Source organism: Callospermophilus lateralis, chromosome 13, assembly GCF_048772815.1.
Source record: "Callospermophilus lateralis isolate mCalLat2 chromosome 13, mCalLat2.hap1, whole genome shotgun sequence".
Taxonomy (NCBI): Eukaryota; Metazoa; Chordata; class Mammalia; order Rodentia; family Sciuridae; genus Callospermophilus; species Callospermophilus lateralis.
In genome coordinates, this window is record NC_135317.1 from 80667843 (window position 1) to 80685324 (window position 17482).

A 17482-nucleotide genomic window follows, 5' to 3' on the forward strand; every position below is an offset into this window, starting at 1 on the left:
GAGGAGTCCAGTCTCAGAGGGAGGAGAGGTGGACTGGACAGGGAACTGTGTCTCCACAGCACTGGTCTCCCCCTCCATAACTGCCCTGTGTTAAAGTCTCCATGGCACCCCCTTGTCCTTTATATCCATTCCTGCAGGCAGCTGCACTCATTGGCTTTCCCTTCCCACCCATTTCCCCACCCAGCCTCTCCATCCAGGTGCCCTTGGAGTTGACTGCCCCCTTTGTTCCCTCCTCTTCCTGGGGCATCTCAAGCCTCCCACACTGACCCCTCTGCCCCCACTGCCACAACAGAGTGTGAGCCAGGCCTGACGGGTCATCCGTGGGTCATAAAGGTCAATGGGACTGTGGTCTAGACGTATGGAGAGCCCAGTCTGAGCTAGCAGTCTGGCCAGAAAGCTATCAAAAGATGGACTTAAATGCTGCAGGGTGGAGGTGGGGGGAATTTTACTTAGACATCAGCAAGAATCCCCTTCACTAAAGGTTGGCGAACTTACTGGAATAAATGCAGAAGGGAAGCTCTGCTGGCCTTTTCAAACTGTAAACCGCTAATCACTGTGGGATGCTTTGAAGCAGCGCTCTGCCCCGAAGGCCAGGTTTCTTACCCGTGCTTAGCCACTAACTCTCTGTGTGACCTTGGGTAGTTCCCCTCTTTGCATGTTTCCTCATTTTTGAAAGGAAGGTCCCAGTGAAGCTGAGGTTCTGCGACTCCGAGGATCCAGGCTTCTGCGTGCTTGGCTTCTCCCGGCCGTCCCAACTACCCGCTATTCTTCCCGCCCCCAGCAACCCGGTGGACCGGAGCCAAGAGATCCCTTTAAAGGCTCAAGTCCCGCCCCTGCTGCTCTTTCGGGCCTTCGATTGGTGGCTGCAGGGTGGGGCGGGGCCCAGCGCGGCTCTGCCGGGCTCGGGGGCGGGTCCTGGGCCGGGTCGGCCCCCGCCCCCTTTGTTCGCGCTGCGGCGGGAGGTGGTGGCCAGGGTGGGAGGTGTGTGAGCGCGTGTGTCGCGCGGTGGGGAGCAGTGGGTCGCGCTGCCGGCTGTCAGCTAGCTACGCGCCGCCGCCCGATGGCTCCAAGAGGTGTGCTGGATCGACCCCGGGGGGCCGGCAGTGGGTAAGCCCCTCTGCCTGTCGCCTGCGAGCATGACACCTACAGCCTCGGCGACAGCCTTCGCCAGCAGTGCCCGCGCTCCCGCCTCCGGCAGCCGCAGCCGCTGCCTTGGGCATTGGCCCCCGGACCCCCGCCCTTGATCAACGCCCAGACCCTAGCGTCAGAAGACCATGGCTGGCCAGGGGGACTGCTGCGTCAAGGTGGCGGTCAGGTAGGGACCGACAGCGGGAAAAGGGAGCGTGAGCGGCGGGGCTCGGGCTTTGTCTCGGGTGGGCTTGGAGCCGGGGGCACGGACATCGCTGGAGCTGGAGCCCGGACTCCCGGAGGAGGGGCCGGCGTGGGCCGGGCTGAAGGGCGCCGCGCGCTGGCCCCGCTGCCGCAGGGGAGCGGCGGCCCGGCGGACTGCTGGAAGGTGGCTTTGTTTGGGTGGTTAATTTCGGGCCCCTCTTGGGAGCCCTTAATGATCAGAATATCGAATAAACAAGGAAATCCGGTATTTCACACCCAGCCCTGGCCCAGGCCGGGCGTCAGTGCGTTTCCTCTTCGCCTCCCCACGAGGCTGCTGTCTCATAGCGGGATATTGGAAGGGAAATTTTTTTCGCCCTCATCTACCCCAATCAGCTAGTTCTGTGCTGGGTCCGGCTAGCCAAGGCAGCACACTCTCCCGGAGCTCGTTCTGCAGAGATGGGTTCTAAGACCACGGAAGGGCTGGAATGGTGCTTTGGCCTAACGTGGAGAGTCAATGGAAAGAATCCTGTAGGGCCTGCCCCAAAAGGAGATGGGGTGAGAGGAGGGGGTATTAGGTATATTTGAGAGGCTACCTTTGAGAGGACAGGAGGGTGTGACACTGGCCCATCCTCTGGCACTCAGGTGAAATTGAACAGGGAAGGGTTGGGTAGATTTTTCTGGGGGTTCCATTCCTGACAGCTCTCAGATGTGAAGTGATCTGACAGAAATTAGGCTAGAGAGGGCATGGCTGGGTAGGTTCTGTTGGGAGGGGCACACAGAGGTACAGGGACAGGAAATACTGCAAAGTTGAACCATCTGTGTTCTTTGTGCTGGGTGGAGATGCTTTACACCACACTGCCTCTCCCTGTTTTTATTTGGGGGTTTTCTCTTTGAGAGGGTGTATTAGGAGAGTACCAATCTGGGACTTCACCAAGGCAGGGATGTAGAGAGGCTTTGCCCCAGCTTTGTATGATAGGGGGAGTGGAGGGTCTACGGTGGGTCCCTGAGACAGGTCTCCAGATCCCCTGGGTCAGAGATGACCCAGATTCCAGGGGTCCTGGGAAGTTGCTTCTAGACAGGGCCAGAAATGATAATGGATGAAGGCCCCACTTCCTGTCCCAGGGCAGATGCCCCTAGCCACCTCTGCAACCTAGAGAGGAGGCATTGAGGCTGATCCCAGATCTGAGGCTGAGGGAGGGAGATTGAGGCCCTACACCCTGTACCCCAGGAAGCATTCAGAGCATCACTTGAGTACAGCCTTCCTGGCTCCCAACAGCCTGAGACAAAGAGGAGCCCTGCAGGTGCCTGGTGGGCTGACTGGGGCGGGGCCAGGCTGTCGCTGGGGCTGACATTGCAGCAGGAGCCCTTGGAGGTCGAGAGAGGGAGGTGCAGGGTGGGGAGTGGGAGTGAGAAATGTAAATATGGCATCTGCTGCAGATGGGGAGAGTCCAGCGCCATAAAAGGGAAATGAAGCTGCAACCCCCATCCAGTGTGAACCAGGGCTGGGAAGAAAGGAGCTTGGGGTGCCCCTTCCAGGGGGGCTTTCCTTTAGACTCCATCTTGCAGGAGAGAGTCAAACAAAGGCCCTCCACATCTGTTCAGGGTCCCCAGCCTGGGCTGGGACATGGTAAGATGAGGGGCTTCCTGAGGGGCGGCGGGGAGCCTTAGGGGACAGCACATTATGTCAAGGGTGAGAAGCCAGTGCTCCCTTCACATTACCAGAATAATCCTGGGGCCCTGTCCACAGAGAAAGGATTGTGCCTGCTCTCTGCACCCAGTGCTTTAGGGTGATCTTCCCAGTCAGATTGTCCTAAGTGAGGTCCCCATGCCTTGCCTTGAGTGGCTGATCTGGAAGGAAATGTGTAAGGAATCCTGCATCAAAAGAGCCGGGGCTTTCAGGGGCTGCAGGAAGGTAAGGGCCCCGCCCACTCCTCTCTGCCATCGGCTCTAGCTCTCCAGCTCAGCTTGAGCGCCCAGCCCGGCACACGCCAGACCTCAATGGGCAGCCGGCCGTGGAAGGCAGACAATGCCTGGACAGAACCCAGTTTCTAATCAGAGAACTGAGGGTAGGACTGGGCCAAGGCTAGGCTGGGAGGGGGAGCAGATGGTGCCAGTAACGAGCCATAGGGGGAGTTCTCCTTGTTTTGGATGTCCGATCTCCTGCCCCCAGAAACCACTCGTGTCACCTAAAGGATTGGGTGTGGGGCTGCAGTCAAGTAGAGCACTTATGAGAAGGGCCAAGGATTTGGAATTGCCTATACCTACTGCTTCCCCAGGGCTTACTACCTCCTGCCAGGTTCAGCTATCTTTCTGACTTCCTGGAAGTCCTTTGTCCCTAACTGAAGCCTTTTTGAACTCCCATGAGATTAACTTGTGATGAACCCTGGAGTCCAGCTCTTGGGACAGGGATCCAGGATTGACACAGACTTGGGCTGATGTGTGTGTTTAGGAAGAGAGGCCCAGGCTGTTCCACTAGGTGAAGTTCCAGGCCCTGGGCTCTTGGGCTCTAATCTGGGATGAGGATCAAAGCTGGCCATCTGCAAAGTGCTGCTGGGAAGGCCTGGGCTCCGGAAAAACCGGAGGAAATTTGCAGGACCTGGGGCTTCAGGATTAGGGGAAAATGTCCAGGTGTTTGTAGGCCCTCAAAGCCCCACCCCATTGCCTCCCCAACTAGGTGGAGTCAGGCCCATCTGCTCCTGAACTGGGGCTAGTCAGTTTTTTACCAAGAGATCCCAGGACAGTCCCCTCAGGCCTGCCCTCTGATCCCTTTATCCATTAATCCCCTTGTACTGTAAGGACTCTCAGCTTCCTGGGCTGGACTAGAACTGGCCTTTACCTGGGGGTGGGGGAGGAGGACCTGTAGCACAGCTAGAGAGAGGTGAGCCTGAGCTGTAACCTGCGGCCAGCTGCAGAAATACAGGCCTGACAAATGTTAAGAGATGCAAGTTGGCAAAGTCGAAATTGGGGAAGGAAGCCAAGTCACATGGTGAGTTTATTTAAGACCCTTTCAAGCCCCCAGCTCTGAGCCTTCACCATGAGGGGAGCCCTTAGTGTTGCCTAACTCCCTCCTGCTTATCTCTGCCTAGCTTCCCTAAACTTCCTTCCTTTAGTCTGCAGGGGAGGGGGAGGTGCCTTGGCCAGTCCCACATCCATCCATAGAGAATACAGGGTTGAACAGGGTAGAGAGGGAATTGAGGGAAGCCCCAGCTGGGGACCCAAGGGACAGTGTTAGAGTGGACCCCTGTCTTCTCCCATAGGGGTTCTCTAGCTGCAATTATTTCCCTAGTTCCAGACTAGTCTCAAATCTTGGTCCATAGCTATCTAAATTTTCAGTCAAGAACATTGTGGGATTGGGAGAATAAAGAAGACTGAACTATGGGGGTGGGCATGTGGGTGCCTTCAGGGTCCCAAAGCCATTCAGAGCCAACTGATGCCAACTGCATTTCATGCTTTCCAGTTTGCAGAAACTGAGGCCTGGATAGGAGCTCTGAGGGTTGTGTGGAGACCTGAGAGTCCTGGTAGTGGCCTCCTGCTGCATTGACAGGGCTTACATCACCACAAGGAAGTGGAGTGTAGTAACCACAAGCCCCGGAAACCTCCCCTCCTCCACCACCCAGCCAATATGCTTGATTGGTTCTCAGCTTTTGTAAACCCAAGGGTGGGGCTGGGGCTGGGGCTGGGGCTGGGAGGTAACTGAGGTGACACATGCCTGACACCTTTACTCTTACAGCTCAGGGAGCAAAGGGCAGGGCTGGACCAATGCAATGCATCTGCTAAACGGGTCATGGGTCCTCTTTCCTGATTGTCCTTCTGGGCCTCAGTTTTACTCACTGGGGAATGGGGACACCTGGTTTGTTCTGATTTTTTCATTTATGCAGAGCAGAAGTTTGAATGAAGTAGAAGGCATTTAATTCTTGGAGGGAACAAAATACAGGTAGATACCTGCAGAGTCAAGTATGAATAAAATGTTTAAAAAATAAGCCCTAATTTAAGTATACCTAAGAAGTATCTCCCTAATTTTAAGCTGCAGTGAATTATTGGGTAAAGTGATTCAAAGTGACTCCACCTATTTATTTATTCAGAGAAGAAAGCCTGCAGGGTAGAAAGGAGAGTGAACTAGGAAGTGGCTTAGCACTATGATTTGTTGAACACTTACTTTGTGCCAAGCACTGTGCCTGCATTATCCTATTACACCCACCAAGAAACTGAGGCTACTCTCCTTTTATAAACGAGTGAACACAGCAGCAGATGCAGGAGGCTGGATCTGAACCCAGAGCACTCCTCTTTGCAAGCACGTGGCTCCTCAGACTGCTCTAAGCCACCTCCAGTCCAGCTGCTAATTGGCTAAGTGTTCTGGTCTCTGCTTCGGTTTCTTCAAATGCTTTACTTCTGTACACAGTTGCCCTGGAGGAGAATGTGGGAGCAGCGCACAGCGCTGTGCAGCTGTGTGGCAAGGGATTTGCCTTACAGGGTTACTTGGCATAGGGCTGCCCATCCCCACCGTGGCCCTAGTTCCTAAATCCTTGTGGTTTCCTTTTGGTTTGGGGGAGTTCCTGCCTCCCCATTCTCTTGGCACCCTCTAGAGGAGGAGGTTCTGGGGCTTCCAAGTCTTCTCCTGCTGCCACCCCACCTCCCTCAGCCAAAGGTGAGAACCCCAGGCTTCCTGGGCCTCCTGGCCTTTCATTTTACCCTCTGGACAGTGTTGCAATTGAGGACATTAAGGAGGAAAGCAGTGTCCTCCTACCCCCGCCCCCTTAGAACAGCTGGAGGGAGCACTTCCAGGGAATGAGCAGGGCTAAGACAGATCCACACCCCCCCATCCTATGGAGGGAGGAGAGGGGAGGCTGGGGCAGGGGCAGTGAAGCCCCAGGCTGGCAGCAGTGTGGACTGCAGTGTTCTCTGGAGGACTCCCCCTGTTTACCTCCAGCTGCTCTGAAGCATGGGAAAGTGGGCATGCCATGGTTCCTGTCCCCAGATGCTTAAGTCCCTGTACCTCTGTCTTCTCGGTTGCAGGCCACTATCATAGCTGGTGGTGGAAGCTCCCTGTCAGTCCTTTCACAGGCTGGGCTGGGCTGACCTAGGCAGAATGAAGGTGCAACAAGAGAACCTATTGCGCAGGGGGGGCAGGGCCAGGGCCAGCGTGGCTCCTGCCCTCCACAGCCAGCCAGCCAGCCAGCCAGCCAGCCAGCCAGCTGCCTGTTGCTCTGCATTCCTCAGCAGGGGAGCGTCCCCAGGGTCCAGTCCCCACTGAGCTGTCCCCCACCAGATGCAGATGTCATCACAGCTCTGGGCTCTGGGCTAAGCCAAACTGCAGCATCTCCTGTCTCCCAGGAGGTCATGGGAAACCCCTGCCAGATGCCCCCTGGTGGGGGTGGGTCTGCAAGAGCACAGCTGAGTGGCACTTCCCTGAGCTAGGCTTGCCCTTCCCAGGCCTCAGAGCCAGAGGAGTCAGTCCATGGCTCAGGAAGCTCCTGGTGCTGCTCACAGCCGGGTCTGTGCAGCCAGCCTGCCAGCACAGGGCCGGCTGGGGGTACATGCAGCTCAGGACAGGGACTGGCCCTTTCTCTCAGCCTCTGCATCCCACTCCCTGCTGCTGACACCACATCCTGTCTTCTCCTATATCCTCCCCAGTGCCTGGTTTCAGCCTCTCTGGGGAGTACTCCTGATGGCCTAGAGGGTGAAGGGCAGGGAGACCCTCCCCAGATGCCTCATACCATACACCCCTCCCGTTTGCCTGCCTTTCCCCAGCATGATTCAGGAGACCATGGCCAGGACTCTGGGATGAATTGAAAGGATGGTCAAGCACATCCCTGAGGAGGGGGTGGGGTGACAGTTCTGAACCCTGTTTGTGGGGTTGACACCCCAAGACTTCCTGCTTTGAGTATTGCTACCTCTCCATGCTCTGAAGACCCTGTTCAGGGGCAAAAGTCAGGCAGAAAGGATTGACAGACCCCTTTCACTGGGCCGGCCAGGGCCTCATAAACCCATGCCCTTTGGCTCCACTATACAAAACCTTCTTGTGAGGGTTCAGAGCGAGCCCCAGTCTTTTCCCTGAGGCCAGCTGCAGGAGGGCTGGGCTGGGGACAAGTCTGAGAGGCCAGGGAAGCTCTATGGGGAAGGCAACAAGACCCTCAGGCTGTTACAGGGCTCTCTGGTGGCTCTGCCCCCACTTTCCCGTACAGCTAAAAGGGTCAGCACCCCAAAGTGGATCTTGCCGCCCTGACTGATAGATGCCTGGCCTCTGTGGGGAGGTGCCTTGTCTGGGCTCAGTCAGTTAAATCCCCCCTGGTGTCTCGGAGCCAGACTCCCCAGAGAGAGCAGGGATTTTGCTTCCAGCCGCCTTCCCCAGAACTGGCAGGCTGCCAGGGAGAGGAGGAGGAGGAGGAGGAGGAGGAGGAGGAGGAGGAGGAGGAGAGGGTGCTCAGTAAAGGGGGGTGCGGACGTCTTCTTTCTGCTGCTGAGGAGCGCTGCTGCCTTGCTTTGGCAGGGAAGCAAGCTCCATGCTTCCCAGGCCCCCGGGCCGCAGCTTCCTTAATGACAAAATGGGGAAATACTTTCCCAACAGGCCCCTCATGGCACTGCTGGCAGCTGTTGGTGACATCAGCCAGGGAGATTCTCTGAGGGGATCGGTTTTCTCCAGTCCAACCTCTCTCCTGCCCTGGTGCAGAGTTGCTTGGGGGATGCAGCCAGACTGGGCAAGGGTAGGATTGCTTGGAATTTCATCTCCACCATTACAAATTGTGTGACTCTCGGTTGTTAAATCTCACCTTCTGAGCCTCCCTAAACATATCCCTTGCTTCCTGGGGTAGACACGACACAGTCCCTCCTTTCATGTGCATCAATGAGCTGGGAACCCAGGTTTTCAACAAATAGTAGATATCGTCCTTATGGGATGAGGCCTGGGAGGCAGAGGATGCTGGAGGAAGAAGACTCCTCCAAGCTTCCCTGTTCAGTTTAACAATCATTGCAGGCAGGAAGTTCTTTTTGCTAGCTTATCTAAATCCCCCCTGCTGTAGCTAAGTTCCCCTTTGATCTTGCCCTGTCACTGATGAGGAAGAGCTGGCCCCTGGCAGGTTACAACATGGCAAAGTGACCCGGTGTGCCAGCAAATGAAAGATCATGGGGAAAAAAAAAAAAAAAAAGATCATGGGGTTCCTCTCTGTGTCCCTCCCCTACCTCTGCCCCCAAACACACGCACACACACATTTCCACCATGGAGGATGCAACACTTGACTGCCTCTCTGTCCCTGCCATCCTGGTTGAAGCCAGGTGTGCTGATTTTGGACTGGACATGAGGGGGGAAGCAGTAGAATCTGGGCCAACTTTACTTCTCCCCTCAGGCTTTGGTGCTGCATGCCCAGAGACTGACTAGCCTCTGGGGGCTGCATTTCAGGATTCCAGGAAGGCATTAGGGATCCTGTTGGAGCAAAGAGCAGATATGCTCTTAGCCCCCTGAAGCTTTTTTTGAAGGATCTAGTCAGGTTGGTTATTTTGGTCATTTAAGAGATGAGTCTAGTCCAGGTTTCTCTTCTTCTGAAAGTCTGTGAGGTAGGGCCTAGGGAGGAGAGGGTGTCCCTCCGCCTGGAAGTCCTGAAGTCCAAATTACACACAGGTGGGCAGCTGCATGCATGCTAGGTGTCTGTCTCAGGTACTCCTCTGGATGGAATCTTCGGGACTGAGGGCTAATGAAGGTAATCTTCATAGAAGATCTTGTTTCTTATTAGCTCCCTGACCTTGAGCCAAGTTCTTGCCTCATTTGTGAATCAGAGGCAAAAAATTCCAACTTTAGAACTAAATGGTATGTGATGGCCTAGCTTTGAACAGCATCCTAAATAGCACCTAGCAAGAGGCGGCCTGTTCCCTGAGGACCATGGTGGGTACAGTACAGAGAAGATGCATCAGGCATCACAGACCATGCACTATCTTTGTAAGAATCTTCTAGAATTCCGGAACAGTTCATAGATATCTTAAGGTCACAGCTTGTTACTTCTCCTCAGTGAGAAATAAGACCAAATGCAAAGAGCCTGGGGCCCTTGGGGGCCTCAGGATAAGATTTGGTTGGCAGGTCAGTTGGAACATGGGAGCATCCCTACTGATGGGTGGGACTGATTTCATCTAAGTAGCTAAACTCCCTCCTGGGAGCCCAAGGTCGCTGGGAGGAGTTCCTGGGAGGGGTGATTGGCCGGCTTCACGTGATGTCACTAGAGAGGGTTGGAGGTGAGGCTGGCAGTCCCCGTCCTCCCCCTCCCACTCAGCGGGGCTGGGTGTGGGGCTCCAGGCACGTGCCCGGATGTGCCCAGTTGTTACCTCTGCAGAGGAAGTTTTCCATCCTTGGCAGCCTCTCAGCAGCCACCCGCCCCGGCCTGCCTCCTCCCTGTCTCCTCTGTCCTGTCCTCCAGGCTCCTCAAAGAGCCGAGGAACCGCTGAGCTCAGCTCTTCCCGCAGCCCCGGCCCGCGGCTCGCAGCCTTTGTCCCCCGCGGGCGGCGGCACCGAGCGGCTGGGGGCGGGCCCGGGAGGAGGGGGCTCTCAGCCGCCCGCGCGTCCGTCGCCGCGATGGCTCGAGTCCCCGGGGGCGGGGGACCGCCCCCCACATCCCACCAGCCCCTGCTCAATTGTGAGCGGAGGAAGCTCAGCGCCCTCGTCGCCGGTGCCAGATCCTGCCTCTGAAAAGCCCCGGGCCCTTTCTCCTCGGGCCGCCGCTCAGCCTGCGGGTTGCCAAGTGGCAAAATAGGCAGGCTCTGTTCTGGGGGGTTCCGGGGCCTTTCCGAGCAGGGCAGGATCTGCAGAAGGGGGAAGCGGGAGGGGTGGGGCTTGGGGGTGAGATGACCCTGGGTGGGATTCAGGCGGCCCTGGGCAGAAGTGTCCCAGGATCTTTGGGCCACATACCGTGATGGACAGAAAGACAAGCAGCTGGCCCGAGGGCCATAGTTTGCCAATTTGAGGTTTTGGGGGTTTTTCTGTCTTTTGTTTTAATTTATCTGGATCACTGAGGGTTTCTTGCCTTCTGAAATTTGGTGCTTAAGGCACGTGCTTCACCCTAGTCCTGACTCTGTCCATAACTCCTAGGGCCCATGGTGTGATCAGAAGAGCCTAGAGACACTCCTGACTTCTCCCCATGCACCAGGGTTAAGTGGTTCCCATCCTTGCTACCCTGCTTTAAGGGGAACTCTCTTTTCTGGGGCAGGATGGGTCACTGCCACCTAGACAGCAACCCAAAGAAATGATGTCATTCACAGTGGGACCAGGCGAAGAGGCTGCTGGGGGCTGGGGTGATGCTGTTCTTAGAAAGTTAAAACTGGGAAGATCTCTAGATAACCCAGGCAGAAGTCCAGAGTCATATGCTACAAGAGGTCAGAGGCTGGACCAGGACCAGCCCTCCAGGTTTGAATTCTCCCTGAGACAGGGTGTGATGAGGAATGCTGCCCCAGGATGGAGAGCCGTGGAAGGCATCTGTGTGGATGAACATGTAGGACTCCTGCCTCTGATGGTGGTGCTGGGGAGGAAATTTCTTTAGTGATCTGGGGATTGAGAGTTTTCTGGGTAGGATGCCTTCAGAGAAGTGCAAGGGCGTTTGTAGTTAGCTCGAGCCAGGATTGATGCCCTGCTTCACTGTGTACTGTGCATGCAGCTTAACCACTTTGAGTCTCTTCTTTCCTTTCTAAAAGCATCACTTAAGTAAGGTAAGCTGAGGGGGCTGCCTGGCCCTGAACTAGCACAGGGAACACATCCGGGAAGTCATCCTCCCTTGCTTCCATCCATAGCTACCCATTCAGTCCCATTCCTGGGACTGTCAGTCTCTCCCTCTCCTAGTCAGTTGCTTTTAGAATAGTGACTCATCCAGAGCCCATGTCCTCTCTCTTCCAGCTGGTACCTGTTTTTCTAGGTGACACTGCTCACCCACCTGTGCCCTAGTAAAGCACCTCATGCTTAGAATGGGCCAGCATGGGGCTCTGTTGCTCTCTCTAACCACAGAGAACCCCACGTCAGAATGTGCTGGGCCAACAAAGGGTCCCAGGGTGAGCCAATAATGTAGGCTACAACTTTTGAACCCTAAAACCCTGGAGTGCCCTTGTCTGCATGCTCCCTCCATACTGCTCTCCGGCTGACTCTCTCCATCCTGGGAGGCAGGCTCCCTGGGTGGTCTAGGGGCTAGTTGCTGAAGGCGAGGCTGCCCCTCTCATTGAAGGGCTCTGACAGCGGGGCTGCTGCTCCCCCTTGCCTGCTCCCACTGTCTCTGGGGATGCTGATTCGATTTGCTCCAATCGCCAGTGTTGCCATCTGCCTGCAGTAATTAAATGGTATTTGAACTGGATCCAGAAATCCCATCGCAGGCAGCCATGTGGGGAGGGTGTCCTCAGGAGCTCGTGCTTGCCCACGCAGCTTGAGGGTCCTCAGAGGCTACTTGGGCCAGAACCTTGCTTCACCTGGGAATATCCAAATGTCCTGGGAGGAAATGCCCTGGTCTTAGGTCCCACAGGCCCAGGGCAGAGCAAGGTTTGAGGTCCTGTCTATAGCCTGTAGCCTGTGCAGTGCTTTATCCCTCTGTCTGAGTATGAGACTTTCCCTTGGCCCTCTGAGCCCCGGTCCTTATAGACAGTGTAGTGCAGGACCATCACAGGGACATGCATGCAGATAGCCTGAGCTCAAACTGGCTCCTTACTGTCTGTGACGCTGGAGGACACCATCCCAGATTCCTCATCCATAAATGGGGTTATCATGAGTTAGTATGTGTCAGTGTGCAGATGCTGCTTGGCATACAGTGAGAACTCAGTGTTTGAGCTGCCATTATTTATGTAGAGATAGGAGTCTTGCTGACCCTGAGGTCTCTTAGGGCGGAGTTCTGGTCTGCAGGTCCAGAGAGGATGAACAAGAACCGGGCACAGTGGTGCATGCCCATAATCCCAGCTGCTTAGGAGGCGGAGGGAGGAGGATCGAAAGTTCAAGGGCAGCCTCAGCAATTTAGCAAGGCCCTAAGCAACTTAGTGAGGCCCTGTCTCAAAATAAAAAGCAAAAGGGGTGGGGATGTGGCTCCATGGTTCATTGCCTCTGGTGTCAATCCCTGATATAAAAACAAAAACAGAAGATTCAGAAACCAATTCAGGTGGGAGGCTGAGAAGCAAGTTTCTCACTTTACCTTGGCCCAGGAAAACTGGATAGGATAGCAACGTCCTTGGGCTTCCATTCCTTTCTGGGGAGAGCCACCCATCATGAGGACCTGTTCATACCTCAGAGGAAACACTTCTAAAGAAAACCCAGACACCACATGTGGAAGCAACTGGGGAAATAACTGCCCCCTCCCCAGGAATTTTCCCACCTTCCCAGTCCACTCCCTTAAAGCCAAGTGCAGGTAACAGTTTCAGGTGAGCACCTCACTGGCCTGCAGTTCAGTGAGGTGCTCACCTGAAACTGTTCAGTGCCAGGGGGCTGGGCTCGGGACAGAGACAGGAGGATAGCTTGGAGGCCCTGGGCTCTGTGGCCGGGCGCCTCTGGGCCCTGGGTGGGTGCTGGCCTGGTCCCACTCATTCTTTTCTTCTCTTGGTAAATGTTGGCTTGGGGAGAGGGAGCCTCACAAGCAGCTCATTGTGAGTGCCTGGCCAACAGGGCTGGCTTGTGTGAGCCCATGGGCACTAGAGCCTAAACCCCCCTTTACTTTAGGGTGTTGGGGGATGCTTTCAGCCAGGCTCTTCACACGCATGCTCACTGACTCATGCATGGTTGCCATGGGGATCTCGTCATGGTGATGGCTACTTGGAAAAGGGAAGAAGGGGTAACTGATGGAGACAGTTCTGCCCATGACTGGCTCCCCACTCAGTCCTGATGCCACCTGCTGTCCTCTGTATGAGGGGGCCTCCCAGCGTCTGAGGGATAGGCCTACCCTGTGGCTGGCCTGCTGTCCCTTCTAGAGGTTTCTGCCCTTTGCAGGAAACGTTCAACTTGGCCTGAGATGCCACATTCTGCTTTGTCTGGCCCTTCAGCTCCTGCAGGGAGCCAGACCTGGTGACTGTCCACCAGGCTCTGGCATCTGGGAAGGGGGTTGTTGGTTTGGAGGACCCCTGCAGCCCCCACAGGCTTTGGCAGAGGCTCTGGCCTCCTTCAGAACTTGGCCCTAACCTGGGGGAATGTGACCCAGAACCAGGCTTGTCCCTCTGCTCCCTGTCCTGGCCCTGAGCTTTGCCTCCACAGAAGCAGAGTATTCTTGCTCGGAAGGGTGTTGATCTCCAAGGTCCCCAGTCCAGCCAGGACTGTGTGCTTTTTTCTTTTCTTTTTTTTCTCCCCCTCCCCCTCCTTTTTTGGTGGGGAGGGATAGAATTAGGGATTGATCCCGGGGGCGCTGTACCACTGAACTACATCCCTAGTCCTTTTTATTTTTTATTTTGAGATGGGGTCCCACTGAATTGCTGAGGATCTTGCTAATGTTGCTGAAGCTGGCCTCAAACTCACAATCCTCCTGCCTCGGCCTCCTGTGTCACTGGGATTATAGGAATGCACCACATCTGGCAAGACTATATGTGGTTCATGCCACACAGATATGGCGCTGGCCCCATCGCTTGCCATTATGTAACCTTGGACAAGTCATCTGAACTTTCTTACCCTCAATTTTCTCATCTGTAAAATCAGGCAAATAATAGATACCTCACAGGTTTATAGGGAAGAATACATGTATTATTTATATAAAATATGTTAAAGAGAGATTTAGTATATACTGAGTGCTCAATAAATGTTAGCAACAGCTGTCTGGGGGTATGATGCTTTTATTACTGTGTTACCAAAGCAGTCCTCGGTTAGCTCCTCCCCACCTTCCTCTCTGCCCAGTGCCAGTGGGAAGCCTGGCAGGTAATGTGAGGAAGGAGGGCCTGAGCCAGGGCTTCTCTATCCTGGGCAGGATCCGGCCCCAGCTGTCGAAGGAGAAGATTGAGGGCTGTCACATCTGTACGTCTGTCACCCCAGGGGAACCCCAGGTCCTACTGGGGAAGGACAAGGCCTTCACCTATGACTTTGTCTTTGACCTGGACACTTGGCAAGAACAGATCTATTCGACTTGTGTGAACAAGCTTATCGAGGGCTGCTTTGAGGGCTACAATGCCACAGTGCTGGCCTATGGGCAGGTAAGCCACCTCCACCCCCAATAGTGGCCACCGACTTTGGTGTCCCCTCATCTGAGCCCCACCTTTAGAGCAGTTGAGACAACTGCATGGTTTTGTCTATTGTCTGAGGATTTGGCTGAGCCGGAGGGCTGGGAACAGTGAGGGACTTCCACGCTGGTGCCTCCAGAGGGTGCTGGGTAACACTCTCCTTGTCTTTGCCAATGCAGACGGGCGCCGGGAAGACGTACACTATGGGCACTGGCTTCGACACAGTGACGTCAGAGGAGGAGCAGGGCATCATCCCAAGGGCCATAGCTCACCTCTTCGGGGGCATCGCTGAACGCAAGCGACGGGCTCAGGAGAAGGGTGTGGCTGGGCCTGAATTCAAAGTCAGCGCTCAGTTCCTGGAGGTACTGTATTCTTGCAGGGTAGGCAGGAGGGACAGGCAGGAGGGAGACCTGGTAGACCACAAAGCCACCCAAGCTGGGTCCTCCTCCAGTGCAGTCGAGTAGCCTAGGGAGTCACAACTGATGAGTTCCTTGCTGCTGGAAGTCCCCAGGCAAGGATAGGAGGATCAGTGGGAAGCTTTGAAGGGTTTCCTCCATCAGATGGTAAGGAGTCAGTGACCTATGAGATCTCCTCAAACCCTGTCTGATTCTAGCTCTGACACTTTTTAGCCATGTGACCTTGTGCATGTCATTTCATGCTCTGAACTTCATCTGCAAAATAGGGGTGATGTCTACTTCCCAAGGGTTGGCGAGGATGACGTGGAAGCATGTTACTTGTGCATGGTAACAACTTTGGTTCCTGCCTTTCCTCTGGCCTTCATGGGTCCCTCCTCCGCCTTCAAGTAGCCTGCCTGTCCCTTTCTGGCTGAGATGCTTCCTGGCTCTGAGTCTTCTTGGGTCTCCTGGCAAAATGGTCCCTAGAAGAGAATTCCTTGGCCTCTAGCCCTGCCTGTGAATGGGAGGGTGTCAGCCTGAAACTATGGCATCCAGGAACTTTCTGGGGTGAAGGATGAGATCTCTAGGCTCCTTGACACTTGGGCTGTGCTAAGCCCCAGATCAGTAACCCCAGGTGTAGGCACTCCCTACTGTGAACGGGCCCTCCCAAAGGGTTTCTAGGAAGGCAGAAATGATCTCCACCAAGAGCCTGACCAGGTTTCTCTGGGACATATGGTTGGGCCTCTCAGATCCTCAGCATTTAAATATTCAAGCCAAGGAGCCCAACCTTGTGGTGTTTGCTGGTTTTAGAGGTACCCTGGGCTCTCACCCCAAAACCCTGGTGTTGCAATTGTACTCTGGTTGTCCTTTGAGGGAAATATGTGACCTCAGCCCTGCCCACACTTTCCCATGCTCCAGCTCCTACCCATCAGAACAGTCACTCCCTCCTGGGTACACATGGCTACTGCTTTCCTGATTTCTTAGGGGGACCCTATATTTTAGGCATGGGAATTTTTATTTGTTTTTCTAGACCTTTGTTTCTGATGAACTGCCTGCCTCTGTGTGTGTGCACATGTGTGTATGTGTGTGCACACGCATGCATGTATATCCTGCTGCTTGGGTATTGCTATTAGCTTTTCTCTCACATCTCTTTGTTTTCTTCCTTTCTCCATCCCGTTGCCATGGGGATCCACAAAAGTAGGCTATTTTCTATAAAATCTATGCCAAGGGGTGAACCACAAGGGGTTAAATGATGCAGTGTGTCTGTCCCAATATAGACAGACACTAGAGTGCCCCCTCTTTACCATCTCTCCTTCTGTTTCCTCTTCCCCTTCCTATGAGATATTTCTGTCCCTTTAAGGCCCTCAGTGCCTCAGATGTCTGAGGTCTGCAGTCCCCCTCCCTCTTGCCCCACTGGATTCTCCCCCATCTCTTTCCCGCTCCCAGTCCCAGCTCCCTGCCTGTAGACCACTCCAGACTGTCAGTGGAAGTTTCCTTGCTCCTGATTCCAATCACAGGAGTCTCCTGGGCTACCATCTGAAATGGGTGGCCACCTCCCCACATTAGGCTCCCCAGAAGGCTGGGCCCCAGTCACCCTTTCTCCATGATCTGTTTCCCTCCTGAGCATGGGGCAAGGCACATAGCCGCCACCTTCCTCCCCTCACTGGGAGGTTGTCATTATGTCAACCGCCAGGGACCATGGGGATCAGGGAATGGTCCCTGGAGGTCTCTGAGCTCTGCCTCTTCCTTCCCTCATCTGGAATCATCCCATCCCCTCTTTTCCTGTCCAGTATTGCAATAAGATCTGCCCAAGTCATGTCAAGTTTTTTCTCTAGGATCCACATCCCTTTGTCCCTTTAAGTCCTTAGCTACCTACTGGGACTGAGAGCTGCTGGATACTGGTTCCTCAAAGTTGAGGAACCATGTACAACCTCAGGGTAGGTCTGCCCAGGGCCCAGCTGCCCTCCTTCCCCTGTCCAGGAGAAAGATCCTAGAATTCAGAACCCAAAAGGGACCAGGGTTAGATAAGTTAACTTCCAGAGCCTCAGTTTCCACTTCTGCAAAATAAAGGTGGTTTAGAAACAGGAGAAGCCCCCCGGGGGCCCTGCGCTGTGTGCCCTATGAACCCAGCCCTGTTCCCTCCTGGCACAGCTCTACAACGAGGAGATCCTTGACCTGTTTGATAGCACTCGTGACCCTGACGCTCGCCACCGCAGGTCCAACATCAAGATCCACGAGGATGCCAGTGGTGGCATCTATACCACAGGCGTCACGTCTCGCCTCATCAACTCCCAGGAGGAGGTGAGCATCCGCAGGATGTACAGGGCAGGCACAGGACATCCTGAAAGGCCAGAGGCTGGTAGCACAGACTCTTGAGACTCACCTCTGCATCTGTCCCCAGCTGATCCAGTGCCTGAAGCAGGGCGCCCTGTCCCGTACCACGGCCAGCACCCAGATGAATGTACAGAGCTCGCGCTCCCACGCCATCTTCACCATCCACCTGTGCCAGATGCGGGTGTGTGCCCAGCCCGATCTGGTGAGGAGCCCTCTGGGGCCCAGGAGCTTCTTGCTGTGAGGGTGTTGAGGGAGGACAACACGAGTAGCCCTGGACCCAAGCTAGC

General features: G+C 55.0%; 1 protein-coding gene across 1 annotated transcript in view; it reads left to right on the forward strand.

The window, feature by feature from the left end:
* Window positions 1–1241: 1241 nt before the first annotated feature.
* Kif21b (kinesin family member 21B) overlaps window positions 1242–17482 on the forward strand; it is a 43624-nt gene continuing 27383 nt past the window's right edge. The window contains exons 1-5 of the mRNA XM_076872818.1: window positions 1242–1315; window positions 14217–14439; window positions 14646–14828; window positions 17013–17162; window positions 17263–17397. Coding sequence (XP_076728933.1) covers window positions 1275–1315; window positions 14217–14439; window positions 14646–14828; window positions 17013–17162; window positions 17263–17397 — 732 coding nt within the window. The 5' untranslated portion in view covers window positions 1242–1274. The remainder of the gene's footprint in view (window positions 1316–14216; window positions 14440–14645; window positions 14829–17012; window positions 17163–17262; window positions 17398–17482) is intronic.